At 39.2% G+C, this 15,411-nt stretch overlaps 1 protein-coding gene across 1 annotated transcript in view; it reads right to left on the reverse strand.

Annotated features, from left to right (window-relative positions):
* Positions 1–1,155: 1,155 nt before the first annotated feature.
* The window catches only part of LOC121192687 (retinal-specific phospholipid-transporting ATPase ABCA4-like), a 35,678-nt gene continuing 21,422 nt past the window's right edge, over positions 1,156–15,411 (reverse strand). The window contains exons 25-49 of the mRNA XM_041054484.1: positions 14,297–14,502; positions 14,015–14,069; positions 13,673–13,732; positions 12,923–13,086; positions 12,628–12,752; positions 12,289–12,387; positions 11,399–11,680; positions 11,163–11,195; positions 10,914–11,019; positions 10,758–10,832; positions 10,266–10,435; positions 9,974–10,151; positions 9,628–9,743; positions 9,114–9,261; positions 7,580–7,703; positions 6,941–7,070; positions 6,607–6,727; positions 6,020–6,082; positions 5,532–5,638; positions 3,750–3,891; positions 3,325–3,459; positions 2,907–3,010; positions 2,678–2,770; positions 2,152–2,401; positions 1,156–1,876 (exon numbers count right to left, since the gene is read on the reverse strand). Of these exons, the coding sequence (XP_040910418.1) occupies positions 1,760–1,876; positions 2,152–2,401; positions 2,678–2,770; positions 2,907–3,010; positions 3,325–3,459; positions 3,750–3,891; positions 5,532–5,638; positions 6,020–6,082; positions 6,607–6,727; positions 6,941–7,070; positions 7,580–7,703; positions 9,114–9,261; positions 9,628–9,743; positions 9,974–10,151; positions 10,266–10,435; positions 10,758–10,832; positions 10,914–11,019; positions 11,163–11,195; positions 11,399–11,680; positions 12,289–12,387; positions 12,628–12,752; positions 12,923–13,086; positions 13,673–13,732; positions 14,015–14,069; positions 14,297–14,502 (3,203 nt within the window). The 3' untranslated portion in view covers positions 1,156–1,759. The remainder of the gene's footprint in view (positions 1,877–2,151; positions 2,402–2,677; positions 2,771–2,906; positions 3,011–3,324; positions 3,460–3,749; positions 3,892–5,531; positions 5,639–6,019; positions 6,083–6,606; positions 6,728–6,940; positions 7,071–7,579; positions 7,704–9,113; positions 9,262–9,627; positions 9,744–9,973; positions 10,152–10,265; positions 10,436–10,757; positions 10,833–10,913; positions 11,020–11,162; positions 11,196–11,398; positions 11,681–12,288; positions 12,388–12,627; positions 12,753–12,922; positions 13,087–13,672; positions 13,733–14,014; positions 14,070–14,296; positions 14,503–15,411) is intronic.

Raw genomic sequence — 15,411 nt, forward strand, 5'->3', positions numbered from 1 at the left:
TGAGTAGTCTTCTGCGTTATGAGAATTTAAGACGCATTTTGCTTGCTGACATTTTGTTACTTTTTCTTACAGGAATAGTTTGACATTTTGAGAAACATGCCTATTTGTGGTAATTAGCATAGCTTAGCAAAATAGCTAGTAGCAGGGGGGAAAGGATTAGCTAGCATGATGTGTCAACAAAGTCTATGTATTATGTTGCAGAGATATCTACTTAAGTTAGCATGTTAACCAGTTAGCCATGGCCCAAACCTAAAAAAAAATTGTTTATTGTAATTTAAGATGAGGAAAAGCAGCAAATTGTCACATTTGGGAGACTGAAACCACAAACTGCTTGTAACTAATCAACAATCAGACTAATCAACTAATTGATTAATAGGGAAGTCCTTCAAATATTTTGTATGTGAAATCTTGATTTGTAAAGTAGCTGTATCTGTCATAAACATAATGGAGTAAAAAGCAAAGTATTTCCCCTCTGAAAAATGGTACAGAGTAGAAGTTTAAAGTAGCATAAAATGAAAATACTCAGGTGAGCATTTGTACTGTACGGTACAGTACTTGAATAAGTGTACTTTATTACATTATACCTCTGTCCAGTTTTTTTTTGTCTCAGCATGCTCTAAATTTGCCTTTTCAGGCTGTTCAGCAGTATGCAAACAGCTACATTTCACAGCCTGTTACACTATGACTTGTTTGCCCTCCCACAGTGGCACTATTCATGCTCATCAGCTTCATCCAGATGACCATATGGGCAGGAGAGGAGCATGATATCCTCACCAGAGAATTCATTAGCAGCCCTGAATTGCACAGTGCCATCATCCCTCTGTTTCTTTGAAGTAGCCAATGAAATTCAGGCTTGTGGGCAGTCTGAGGCAATGAAACCGTCACTTGCGGTAGAAGTGAAATCCAGGTTGTGACAAGCCACTCAGTGCAGTGTTGCCTTGGCCCTAATACTATCTCTAAATAACTAACAGTAGCATCCAGTGGCTTTATTATTTATAAAGGCAAGACAGGGCTGAAATATTTAATGAGAAATACAAATTTCAAATAGGCCTATACCTTATGAAACTTTGGACTGTATTATTTGGGTCTTGTGATGCAGTAAAAATCAGCTTGACAAGACTGCACAGTGATAGTATAAAGCATGTTCAAGGTTTATTTGGCCAAATACAAAATAGATTTATTTACAGCTATATTTATCTAAAACCTAATTTTTCTCAAATGTAATCCTTTTAAGAGGAACATTTTGTACTGACTGGGGAACAACATGACATGGCAATGTATGAAACAGACAAAGAAAAGCTTCAATATATAACAATATACAACAGTAAATAACTGAAAAGAATGGAAGTGACGGTAAACATGTTTTGCATTCAGTCAGTAAATACAGCCAACATTAAATGACATTTCAAATTTTAAAAATACTGCTAAGGTGCTTAAGTATTCATTACACATACAATATGTACATATTTGTACAAGTTAATATAAGCAGAACTGTCTTTCTTTTACATATGTCAGATGAGGAAATCTTTGTTGCATTAGTTTCTGCTGTTTAAAGCAAACAAACATAATTTCAAGTAATGTGTCAGATGTGCTGGGTTTTTGATAAACTGCTCTACCAGTGACTTTGGCAGGTAACTGGCCAGGCTCTATTCTAAAAAGCAATTTGGGCAGGGAAATATAAAAAGTGGCTGAAAGTTAGCTTACTGCCCTGCAGAGTAATACCTCCATTTGGTTGTCCGTTCATTTACAGGTGACTTTTTCATGTTTTCCTCTTCACTGGAGAAATCTTGACGTCTTTTCTTCCTCCTGCCGTCCGTCTGTGTAACGAAACATCCTCGTCCTCTCCTGTCTGTTGCTTGGCAAAGTTGACAAACACCTGAACAACAGATAAAGTGAATCAGTGAATTGATCTAGTTAAAGGACCGAAATGTACTGTATCTGCTCAGAATTGATTGATGTCATAATTTAGTTATTTCCAGCATAGTGTTTGAGCTATGTTTAAAAGATTATGTTTAAAAAAAAATTAAACTGTTCTTATTGGATCTAGTCTTATATAATAGGTTGTTAGGAGGCGATGGGCAATTGTTCCTTCACAAATGTTATTAGGACAAATTCCCTTACGTGCATTAAACAGAGGATTTTCTGACGCACCTGGTCCAGTGTTGTCTGAGAAACAGAGTAGTCTTCGATGCTGAGCCTCTCTTTATTGGCCACCACCAGCTGAAATATCCTGGCCAGGGAGGAGGAGGCAATCTCGTACTGCAGTGTGTTGTAGTGCTTCTCCCGCTGAACACAGCCGGGGAAGCAGCTCTCCATAAAGCTCTCGACAGGCTCCAGCTCTGGGGACAAGCCAACTTTAGCTGCCTTGATTTTCATGGTCACTACGTAGCCGTCACCAAATCTGGAAAGAAAAAATATAAAAATTAGACATCTGTAAGGATATATCAAACTTTACATTAAAATCCACATTTGAAATGTCATTATGTCTGGTGGTTACTTCACTGTGGACCAAATATTCTAACCTTAGCCTCTGAATCTGTTGCACCTCATATTATTAGTCATTTTCAAACTTTCTCTTTCGGATGAATCTTTCTGACCTTAGTTTTCTATATTCTTAGGCTTTTTAAATCGTAACTACACAGTGTAGAAGCCTGCAAAAACACCCAGTGCTTCTTACTTGTATTTGAGATGCTGGATGGTACCCAAACACTTGAAGGTCCCATTGACCATGATGGCCAGTCGGGTGCAGAGGGCCTCACACTCCTCCATGCTGGTGTAAAAACAACAACAATCCATCTTTTAGTTCTGCTATTTGATCTAACTTAAAATCAATTCTTGGCACTGTGTTTGGTCAGCTGCTGTAGCAGATGTGATCAGTGGATTAATTTCATTATTAGATATTGAACCTGTGTGATGTTAGCACCACGGCCCTGCCATCCTGAATGACACTCATGATGGCGTTCCACAGGAAGCGTCGAGAGTGCGGGTCCATCCCTGTCGTGGGCTCGTCCTAAACACACGCGGACACAAACAAACAGCGAAATGAACTCTCTGAACACATAATTCCATATGAACAGAGCCCAAATCCTTATCTCTATCAGCATATGGCAAAGATCTTAGATTTATGCCAATTTGAATTGAACAGAGCTGTTGCCTGCCAATGTATAAAACATTCGAGGCCAGGCTTGACTGAACCCATATGGCTTCCCATCTGGATCCATAGACCATTTTATTGATAAATCCCTGCATAAAACTCAAGCACCCCCCCCCCCCCCCCCCCAAACAAAAACGTGCTCATGAGCTCCTCGTAATTGGCTAACTCACCAGCAGCACCAGTGCTGGGCAGCCAATCATTGCGATAGCTGTGGAGAGTTTACGTTTGTTGCCTCCACTGTACGTCCCTGCACAGTGGCCAGCGTACTCTGTGAGACCCAGCTTCTGGATGCCCCACTCTGCCACCTACAAGGGAAAGAGGATGTGTGTTTGAGGGTACTTCTACCCAAAGCGCCTTACTGCATACATTTTTAGGAACCCCTGTTGTTAACTGAGCACTTCATAACAACGCTACTGCAAAATTGAAAGTACAAAACAAACATTAGCAAAAACTGAGCAACAGTAAAGGGAGGACGTACAAAGCAAAACAGATAAGCTCTCTGTCTAGTGCTTAGCCAAATAGCAGTTTCATTTGCGTAGCAGAATGAGACACCCTTAAACGGTTTAAGATATAAAGCAGCTGGAGTCCTACTCACCCTGGGAATCTCTGACTCAGGAACCCCTCTGAGACGAGCATAAAGGTAGAGATGCTCCCTGCCAGTAAGGAGCTCATCGATGGCATCAAACTGAGGGCAGTAGCCCATGTTCTGGTGCACATCCAGAATCTCTGTCAGGATGCTACAAAACAAGACAAATACTGTCATTCCATACAGTGAGTTCACAGAGCACATAATGTTGTAGGAACAACAAAATATCAGTTGTGAGTGCGGTTAAACTGATCTGTGATTATTTAGAATGTGTAATGAGAGTACGTTGATTCCCATGAGGAAAATTACGTCAAATCTGAATAAAATTTGTACAAATTACTATTTGTCATAATTTGCTGCCAATTATTTCTATAATGTGTATATGAATAACCGGGCAATTCCACAGACAACTTTATTTAGCTTAAGGACCCTCTTTCAAAGTCATGTTACGGTGGAGACTCTAGAAGAGTTTTAGAAACGTGCTGATTAAGTAACTAAATGGCAACCCATTGCTGAAAGTCCTGGGCATACCTTATACTAGGTTTAACTAGTCCTGTTTACAGTAAGTTTTAATAACATTGGTGTATAAGAATCTAATATTTTTATTATGAGTTGTGATTGTTTTGAGTTCTTACAGCTGTAGGATTATCATGAATTATAGCCACTGACAGAAAATGTTACCATATTTAAAACATTCTCTGGGGGAAACAATGTGGAAATTAGATTTTAAATTTTTTTTCTTTTTTAAAATTTTACCTTAAATTAAAACATTTATAGACAGCGCATTACGAACGGATATCATGTAAAAAAAAAAAAAGGCTGAGAGGAGAGTGGAACCTTCAGTATCAACTCTCTGCCAAAAAGGAAGCTGAGTGAACTGCTCGAAAAGGGGAAAGAATCCAAAAAAAGATGCAGGGCAAGAGAAAAGGCACTGAGTGCTATTCTAAACACGACCCCACGGTCTCCAGAAAACCTACTGGAGGAGGCAGTGTCTGAATTACCGGACTCTGCCTCCTCATGCAATGCTGAAAACAAAAAATGCATGTACAGGGAATGCACAAAGTGCTGTGATGTTGAGATTCAGATGGCCGAACACAACCCCCCTGATGCTGCAAGATGCGAACCCTAGCAAAGAGAGGATGTGACTGTTGGTGATAAAGTACAAGGACTGGATCAAGAATACAAAGTGTGGAACTGCTGAACAACTGGCTGAGTTATGATTGTACTGATTTATGAAACTGTGTCCTACATCTGATTAGGAGCAATTCCTGACATTGTTTTAAAATTAAACACATACATGAATTAAATTAAAGATTTTTTTATGGCATTCGAGTCTTAAAAATATTTGCACCATCAAAGAGCCAAAATTAATTTGAATGAAAATTAAATGTTATTTCTTCTTTAACGCACAAATGAATTAGATTGGGAAAGATTCTGTGGTTTAAGTCTCATTAGTGAGTACTGAGCACCGAAACCTCTGCTCCATGACAAAATTTGATTTGGGACTTAAAAACCTTAATTCTCGATCAAGCAGTGGCTTCTACCTTTTTTGCCTATGTAGGGAAACGCATGGGTTTTAGTCACAGGATGATTCCGATTCAGATGGTGAATTATGTTCGAATGACCTTCTGGGTTGTTAAACTTTCTAACTCACTGGTCTGTTTCTGGTAATTACCCATCTGGAACTGCGTGCAGGATAAACCAAAAGCAAAGTTGTGGGTTTTTTTTTCTTTTTTTTTAAAGGGTTTGTGTTATACCATCCAGGGACAGTTTTGACTGATCTTTATGCACCTGTAACCAGCCACAGTAGCTTCCCCAGAGCTGACATCAGTGTCACCAGTCAGCATTTTGAAGGTCGTCGTCTTTCCAGCTCCATTAACTCCCAGGAGACCAAAGCACTAACAGGGAAAAAAAGACAATCAGGCTGTCAATACAAGAGCACATTCCGCTGATGTACTGAAAGTGAAGCTCACTATAAAAAAAGAGAGTGACAACGGAAATCCTTACGAATCTCTAATATTCTATTTGGCACAAAAATAGAAATATAACAAACACACCCAGACAAAATAAGACCAGAGATGAATATACTTCATTATGCTGCCTGCTGATGGTAAATAACAGCAATTGCATATAATATGCATCTCTAACTGTCTGGCTCAAAGCTTAATGAGTGTGTAGGTTTACTTGAGCAAACGTAAAAAGACAAAACTTGAGTATCAGAAAAAAAAAAAAAATTAAAAAAAGGGATTACGAGCTCTAAATGAACTCAGTGACTTTACCTCTCCTGCAGGGACTCCCACACAAATCCGGTCCACAGCTGCCCTCTTCCTGCCCACATACGTCTGTGCAGAGAAGGCAGGGAAACAATAATAACTCACTTTATTGGTGTAGTTTAATTTGTGTGCTCTTTCATATAAATGATGAACAATCTTAATTAATACAAGCATTAATCTGTATGTATATATATTTAGCACATCATCATTTGTTTTTTATTACATATGTTTCCATATATATACATATTATACTTGTAATCCCTTCATCTGCTCTTATTTGTAATTAATGCTACAGTTCAAACTCATTTAAAATCCTTTTTTCAATTTCAATTCTACTAGAACAATATTTTTGACATTCATGATATTATTATTATTTATATTACATTATGTGCTGCCAGCTTGTTAAGGAGTTGCTGCTCTGTTGTTTTGCCATTGTTAAAGGGAGCTGTCATAATGTGTGAATGACAAGTTGAATTGGATTTCAATAACAAGTGAAACTGGATTTCTGAATGGCCAAAAAGAAACCAAGGGTATTACAGTGTAAAGTATGATTTCAGAATTAAGATTCACTTATGTTTACAAGTGATTTTTACCTTAGAGAGGTCTCTGATCTGCAGGATGTCTGTTTTGCTCCCTCCATCATAAATTCTCTGCCTCTCTGCTGCCACATCATCATCTTCATCTTGTATTGGGGTATGTTTGTAGTCTGATAACCTGAAGGATGTGAGAAAATCATCTGTCAACAAACAACCAGTACAATCAGTACAACAGAGCTGCAATTTACCTGTTAAAAACTTTGAATGAATTTTTCCTGGTTAAGTTTCCATTGAAAAGTCAAGAGCCTGGCAGAAAAAGAGGTTGAGATGCTGTGTGTGTGTGTGTGTGTGTAAAGCTGTATGCTGATCTGTGTTAGGCCAGGTCCCTTACCAGTGGTCCAAGAAGAACCGGTACTGGATGAGAAGATTGAGAATAAAGTAGACAAAGCCTTCCACAGCCATGAAAGCAATATTTTTCCCCACGAAGTCCCACCGGAAAGGGTCCAGTGTGTGCTCCTCACCTGGAAACAGAGACAAAATTAACCTTTTGTTCGGTGAGTTAAAAAAATAAAAAATAAAAAATACTGTTATACACTGTATTTCATAGGCTGTACAAACATATTTTTTTCCAGATAATGAGAACAGTGATAACTCATTCTTACTGCAGAGTTGTTTGTCACTGAAAAACCTGACATGACAGAGGAGTAGCTGGTCACAATTATCTGCTAAACAATTATAGTGTTGATTACTATCGGTTCTGTTTTGTAAAAGTGTACCTTTCTTTCCAGTGGAAAATGTACACAAACTGAGCTTTTCCCCACAAGTGTTTATGTCACCAATTAACAAGCAATTTTTTAAATAGCAGCTTTTTCTAATTACCTAAGTGTTTGGTAATTATTGCAAAGCCAAACAAGGCTGCAAGCTGAAATGTTTATATTAAACATATTTAGTGATGGAAATTTTGCTATATATCAAGAAATGATGATGGAATTTTATCTACTAAAATGACCAATAAGCATAGATTACTTACCAAACCTGGCATAGACATCAGTAACAGCCTGGTTCATGGCCATATCTATCAGTCCTCGCCCCAGGCAGAAGTGAGGGAACACCAGCAGGCATTTCTTCAGCCACTCATTGACCATAAGCAAAGGCTGGAAACACCAGAACATACATATACATTCATTTCACATTTCCCTGAAGTAAATAAATTTGTGGTAAATGCTGGCCTTGTAAAACTTTGGTTTTTACTCATTTTTTTAACTTCAAAAATTTGCTAAAACTTCACTCAAAGCAAAAAAAAAAACTACATTGGAGGCATATGTAATTGAACATGAGAGCTTTGGTCAAGTGTACACAAACACCAACCACCTGTTTGAGGTGCCTCCTGTTCATCAGTGCTAAGTAAAACTGGGATACATTGTTTTTCCTATTTTAAAAACACATTTGTTGAAAAATCAGTTATCATGTCTTCAATTTTGGAAACTATACAAAGGTAGAGATCTTGTGCATTGAGGAAAAATGCAACCTTTCTTTCAGTTGAAACAGAGCTACCTTAAGTCAAGTGATCACTGTTAAGTTAAATAATGATAAGAGTGCATACAGCTGTGATTTACTGCAAGTAATGGAAAAAAAACACTAACTTTAGATTCTCAAAAATATCACCATAACAAAAACATGGGTCATTCCACCTCCAGTGGTTTTCTCGTGACTCATCTGCTGTGAAATCAGTGAGAGTCGAGGAGTATAGATTTACGGTGGAGAAACCATCTGGTGGGAGGAACTGTCTCCATTTTTTGACGCAGCAGGAAGTCACCTGTCACAGCGACAGCAGCATCTGTGCCCTTTTTTTCCTCCCAACTTGTTTCCTCCTACCTCCGTTATTTTTTTTTTCCTTAAAAACACAGATGCCACACAGCAACTCCAGATTTGTTTAAACACTTGACAGAGCAACTTTTTGTCACCATTGTCTTACATGTTCAGATCCAGCCACTCACCTGTACTTGCACAATGCTGCATTAATCAAAGTTTTTATATCATGAGAAAATGAATTTGAGATGTGAAAGGTGTCGTTTGCAGTGAAAGATAATTATCACAGGACTCTGTAGTTCCCAGATGCTGATCTGTGACAGCTGGATGTGTAAATAAGCAAACATTTGCTAAGAAGTTCACCAAAACAACTTTCAATAGGTGATAATATATCAGTGTTGTGTTTATAGCTTGTTCTGCTGCCCCATAAAGTAGCCAAAGAGACAATTTAGATTTAATTTTGTACATTTAATATTCAATGCACTCAACGGTTAGACTATTTACCCCATTAGCATTTTCTCCAGATGATGCAGTACACCAGTAAAATTGCACAGCTCTGCAATACTGCTGAACTGCATAGGGTGCCTCACACCAAACATAAGCTGCCTTGACCTAGTTATGGATGCCACTGTATTGGAGATCAGGTGGAATCATCCAAATACTCTTGTATGTGGATGATTAATTAAAGTAAACAGAAAGTGATTGTGTTAGCTCTGTTTTTTTCTTGCAGTATCTTATCATCTATACGTCCTTACCCGATTGTTTTCAAAAAGCTCCAGAATGAAGGTGAGGGCGCTGCTGTTGATGCCGATGAACAGGTTGATGCAGGACAGAGAGACGTATGCAGTACTTGGGATGTTGAATATGTAGGACATGGGATACATCATGGGCGTAACTGACCATCTATAAGGAAACGGAGGCAAAGAAAAGAGAAATGTTTCAAAATAAATTCCAGTCATCAGGGTTTTCATTCATTTTCTGCCTGTTTCAGTTTATTCCACTCCCCCTTTCATGTCATTTATTCAGTTTGTTCTTTCTCTATGGATTTCCTTGTTGGTGAATTGGCTTGTTATCCACTTCCTCTTGTCTCATTCAGTTACAAATATGTTTTTTCTTTAGACGTGAGACATCCTAATAAGGCCCTTTGGGTGCTCTTACAGTATACCACTGCCTCCCCTGCACAATGTGGGCTTTCTTTTCATATCCTCTTTGTGTTTATTTTCTGAGCGCAAAACAAAACTGAACCGAATAAACTAAGCAAAGCCTTACCCGTACAGTAGAAGAAGAGCAATTAGTGCCGGCAGGTTGGATGGTGATGTGTAACACTTTTTATCAAAAGCCACGAAAATGCCAACCACCATTGCAGCACTGAGAGTGTAGTTAATCTAGGACAGAAAAACAGCATTTATATGAGATAATACAGAAACCAACTATTATAATATTATACAACAGTAAGTAAGACACAAAGTCACTCAAATGTATAACATCACTCTGCTTTAACAGCTGAGTATTTCTATTACTATGACATGTAAATAAACTCTTTAAAGCCTGCAGTGATTTAAAAACTGAAATCAGTACTACTGGATGCAGATCTTATATGGATTCCATGACTCACTATGTCCCAGAAGAAGTTGGCCACCCAGTAAACTAAAGGGCTGACCCCGCTAACGAACTGCAGGTGCTTGGCCTTGGTGACACGCTCCTGGATGAGGTAGAGGACGAAGCTGGCAGGGATGAAGGACATGGCGAAAATAACACAGATAGCCACTACGGCGTCTACAGAGGTGGTCAACCTGAAAGAAGAAGCAAGTGAAGTCAGTACTTTTTGTAATTCTGTTGTTTTTTAATGTACAAACAAATAAATTAAATAAATAAATAACAAATAAATATATAAAAGTAACACTCACACAGTGACTTCGGAAAGCTGCTCTTTGGTGAGGTTTAGAGGGTGGTTGATGGCGGTGATGCCAAACTCCACAGGTTTGGCAGTTGTGGGTAGGAAGGCCCGCAGGATGGCATTACTGGCCACATTCATGAAGGCCACCATGGCGTGCCAGCCTTTATTATTATACCAAACCTGACAGCAAAGAGCAGAGTTAATTGAATACATCTCACAGTCTTATGACTTGATAATTATAGTCCTGATCTACAGTACATGGACTTTCCAGCTGACCTTCTTTACATATTGTAAGACCTTCATTACTTTAAGTGGGAAGCAAAGCTATTAAAGCGAGCACTTACGGCGATCAGTCCGCGTCATTATGATATTACAGACTTTATTAATTTAAAAGTTTGCAATATAAAAGCAAAGTGCCAGAGGTGGACATCAGACCAGTGACAAAGAATGTTGGCACATAATTCACATAAAACTCCCACTCCTCCGTCCAGCCCACACCTACCTTTACATTGAATTCACTTTCCATGTATCGTAAGAAAGGACCAATCTCCTTCAGTGCAAGTCCAGAATGGTAACCCTGTGAAAGACAACATTCACTGTAAACTGCCTTAATAGACACAGCTCTCACGTCTGTGATGAACAACAAATCCATAATTACCCCTGAGATGTTGAGCATTTGTCCCAGCTGATGGAAAACACTCTGGATGTCTTTGGGGTCCACCTTCAGGATGGGAAGTTGTCCTCCTATTGACAGGCCTCCGTACCTGATAGCAGAGACAGAAGATTTACACTCATTGCCCCACATCAACTTGCCTTCAAAGCGTTGTGATAAATAATATACACAAGAGGGGGGCTAAGACTGATGGGTATGGAAAGAGACTTACAGCAATAAAGTGCAAATTATTACCTTTGTTCGTTCACCCAGTATTTGCTCTTCAAACTGTGAGATGAAAATCAGACTTTGATTAAGCGGAGAGGTATTTAAACGGGTGAAATAAGTGGTCAAACAAAATGCTTTGCAATCATAGCTTGTTTAAATCATTTTTATAAACTCTGAGGACCTTTCTGCGTATTTTGTTTGCAGCGGCATCGTCAGAGAGATAGGATTCTGTTTCTGTTTTGGTTTGAGACACGTAAACCTACCTGGTTCTGATGAGACTGGGGTAAGTTTTAACCAGGTAGTCAGAGATGTTCCTGTCTGTCAGATCCAGCATTGTGTCTCCCGTGGCCTCGATTCGCTGGCGAGGGGGAAGGCCTCCTGCGCCGATGGGACAGATGGGCATCATGGTCAACTTCTTACTGGTGCTGCACTGGCAGGAGGGAGACGGGTTTCTCTGGTTCCACGCAGGACTCTGTAAGATGTTGCTGACCACAGGGGAGACATCAGGATTCTCCCACTCTGATGTAGTGTTAGTGCAGGGCATTCTGGAGGGAAATAAATGGAGACATCCAAGTGCAAAAGATAAAATCATTGAGCATGTAGAGGCAGTGTGTGTGTGTGTGTAGCTACCTGTATCTCTATTACATGCTTTGTTGCTGTCCACTCCTACTGAATTAAATATGAGATTCTAGAAATAACCATGTGTGTTTTGTGTGTGTTTTATCATTTTTGTCACCACAAAGAAATTCTTGGTCTGTATCTCATCTCTCTGCACTGGTAACTCCTCTAAATTCCTTGTGCATCATGAGTCAAATGACTCGGATACTGTCTGATGACTGATGATTGTCAAAACTATTTTCCTAACAACAAATTTAAATGTTATTTTATGGATGTGTTGAATTTTATCAAGTCAGAGCTGTGTCCTTCAATGTGCCTAAAATGTAACTGTATGAATAAAGTATATAATTGTATAAAACACAGCGACAGTATGTTTTCCAGGCATGGAGGAAGTTGGCTGCTGTTCTTTTCCTCATTATCTTTTACCTGGTCCAGGATGCCTGCACCACTTAATTTGAATAATAGAAGTAATATGCACTTGTGTAATAATCTCTTTCCTTCCCTGTGCTGCCCTATCTATGGTCCTGACACTCACCCTAGTGGTTCTCCTTCCATGCAGCGGGTCCCCAGGCCTGGTTGGTTTAATAAACGCTCAACGAAGTGTTTCATCTTGGGGTCAAATGGCTGCTCATTACTAAACAGAGAAGAGAAAATGTAAAGAGAGAAAATCAGGTTGAAGGCACTGAAGAGATACAAACAAGATTACCAAAAGCAGTCTCCCATTTGCCACAGTGTTAATGTGATATGTTACTGACATCATATCCAAAGCAAGTGCCCTGTACATCTACCTGCTACAGATACTTTATAAAAGTAAAATCCATTAGCAGGACGTCTGGAAAACTGCCATTTCACAGTGTTTGTCATGAGCTCTGACCTGAAGAAGGTGAACTGCTGTCCGTACATCCAGGGTGTCAAAGTCAGACTGGGATACTCTCCAAACGGGGGGACGATCATGGTGAAGATCAGAGCTATCAGGACAAAACTGGCAGGGAGGACGATCTGAAATCACACAGGATAAAATTAAAAATAAACTTTAAGAAAATGTGTGCATTACTCTATGTTTCCCATCTGTTTTGGATTACATCTCATCTGTTGCCAGAGTGGATAAGGATTATTCAATAGTCTAGTATCAGTCCAAACTGTCAGTAGTAACTGTCAACAGCACAAACCTGTGCTAGGAAGTCTTTCTGGCTTCTGGTGGCATGGTGAAACCTCTTTACCAGCAGCGCGTGGAACTGCTTCAGGATCAGAGAAGCACCTTTCACCTGCCTGGAGCCCTTTCCTGCGCTGCTGTCTGATGCACCATGGGCAGTACCATTCACACCATTTTGTTCTATGGTCATAAAGAAAACACAGGAGGAATTGTACACAAAATATCTACAGAGGACAAAACCTTTGTAAGAGAGACAGTGTTAGAAAGCTGGAGAAGCAGGCTTGGGATCAGCTACTGCTGACATTTGACTAAGCGGAGCACCTAAACTCATCTAAGGTTACTGATTTTTGTTCTGTGCAGGTCTTCAGTATAAATTAACGAATGTATGAATCTGAAGCAGTGCTGTGCAAGAGAAGAGCACGGAAGAAGCACAACTTTACTGAAAGCTCCCTCTGCATTCTTCCCAGACCTGGATCACTCAAACGGCGTGGAGCACCATAAGATTGAGACTTACTTACTTAATTATTACTTAAAAATTTAGATGGTTTTTAATGTTCAAAATATTGTATCTGTTTTGGATACCTTACATAAAGATATCCACGCCATTCTTATGTGTTGCTTATGTAAAATGTGGTAATGTAAAATTTAATTGATTTAATTCCTTCTGACTGACTCAGGTCCAGTAGATTCAACAAAAAAGATTTTTTTTTGTTGAATCTACTTTTATATCGTCAGAGCTCTATCAAGTGGCTCTCAAGTCTCTGACCTTCATCTCCCTCTACACCAACTTGGCCGTCATTTTTTCTCCGCTGCAACATCCACTGCTCTAGAGGTGGGAGTGCAACACAAAAGTGAGTCACAAAACACACACACAAACTAGCCAGTTAAAACTGACAAACGATGCACCACACACCAAATCTGAACTTAAGTACTGTAGCTACTGGTCAGGCGACTGCTGTATAAGTCAGTTGGGGGATACACAAAAATAATAGCATAATAAAAACAGGTGTGAGGCAAATGGATGAGCAACAAGTTAGAGAGACAGGGCGACGGGTCAGAAACTCAATTCCAGGAAAAGGCCATATAGAATATCAGTGGTGGTATTTACCAGGAGTGGTGGCATTATTCGCTGCTTCTCCATCTGCAGTGACCTTTATGAATATCTGAAAAAAAAAAAAAAAAGAAAACACTTCTTTAAACTTTCAAAACTTCACGCATTTAATATAAGCTCAGAAGTTATACGATGCAGGTTTTCCATTTCCCTTAGTTTGCTGTTGATTCAAAGAAAATCTGACTTTAACAAGTGAACAAATCAGTTCAGCAAGTGTACTTTCACAGCTCCACTGCTACTGCAACGTGAAGTTTATCCAGTAACGAGAGATGCTCCCACCTCCTCCAGTGATGTGTCAGAGATGCCAAAGCTGCTGAGGCCCATTTCTACAAGAGTCTCCTCCAGCTCTCTAAAAAGACTGGCATACGCCCGATGCTTGAACCCTTTATTGGGGAGCAGATAGGTCAGCTCCTGCCCAATCATCTCAATCAGTTTGGCTTCAGGGACATGGTGGTGGATGAGGCCGGTGATGTTGTCTATATCCCCTGAGAAGAGGACAGAAAATCACAGGGAGAAGGTATTGAAGAATAAAGTGTTCCCAAAATAGCAGAAACCAAGACAATGACAAAGGAAGGGAAACTGCTTATTATGGCAAAAACAAAAAAGCAAACAGCATTAGTCAAGCACTAAAACGCATGAGTAATCTGCTCAAGTACAGAGTCCTCAGGCAGAATTAGGAGGAAAAGATCCTTCATATGGATCATACACGCATCAATATCACCACTAAATTATAAATATGGAATTATAAATGTAAAAGAAGTAGGTCAATCATACGAACACCGACCAGCACACACAGGTGTATACACATCCCTGCAGGTGACACATTTGTACTGCTCTGTCTGTGAGGACCCTCAATGACTTAAAGGCCATGAAAACCTATTTTCTCAATAAACATCTTACTATTTTACATTTAGGCAGATAATTTTCCGACATAGCTGAAACACATATTGATTATTTCACATGGGTGATTTCCAGATTCAAGATTCCCTGGACGACACACTGCTGGAAAAATGCTGCATCTGTCTGTGCACTGATCAGGATTCTGCAATATTGGAATCAAAATGTTATGAGGTGGGGTTGTCAGTAAAATTAGATAAAACCAGACCCACACAGTTCTAATTAAGTAGATTAGCTATGTTTTTCAGTGTTAAATTCAAACTAAATAAATAATAATTAAATATGTTTATTTTTTGATTTTTTTAATGGTTATTTATTTAGTCATGAAAATGTAATGATTTAGAAATTTAAATTATCTTGTCCTTATTCCTAACCTTAGCCAGTACAACTACATGCCTGCATATGCCCTTTGAAGGAGTAAGGACTATCCAAAGCACCCGCCCTGTTCAAAAATTCCTTCACTCACAAGACCTATATCTCAAACTGGTCCTCACAAC

Source organism: Toxotes jaculatrix, chromosome 14 (genome assembly GCF_017976425.1).
Source record: "Toxotes jaculatrix isolate fToxJac2 chromosome 14, fToxJac2.pri, whole genome shotgun sequence".
Lineage (NCBI taxonomy): Eukaryota > Metazoa > Chordata > Actinopteri > Toxotidae > Toxotes > Toxotes jaculatrix.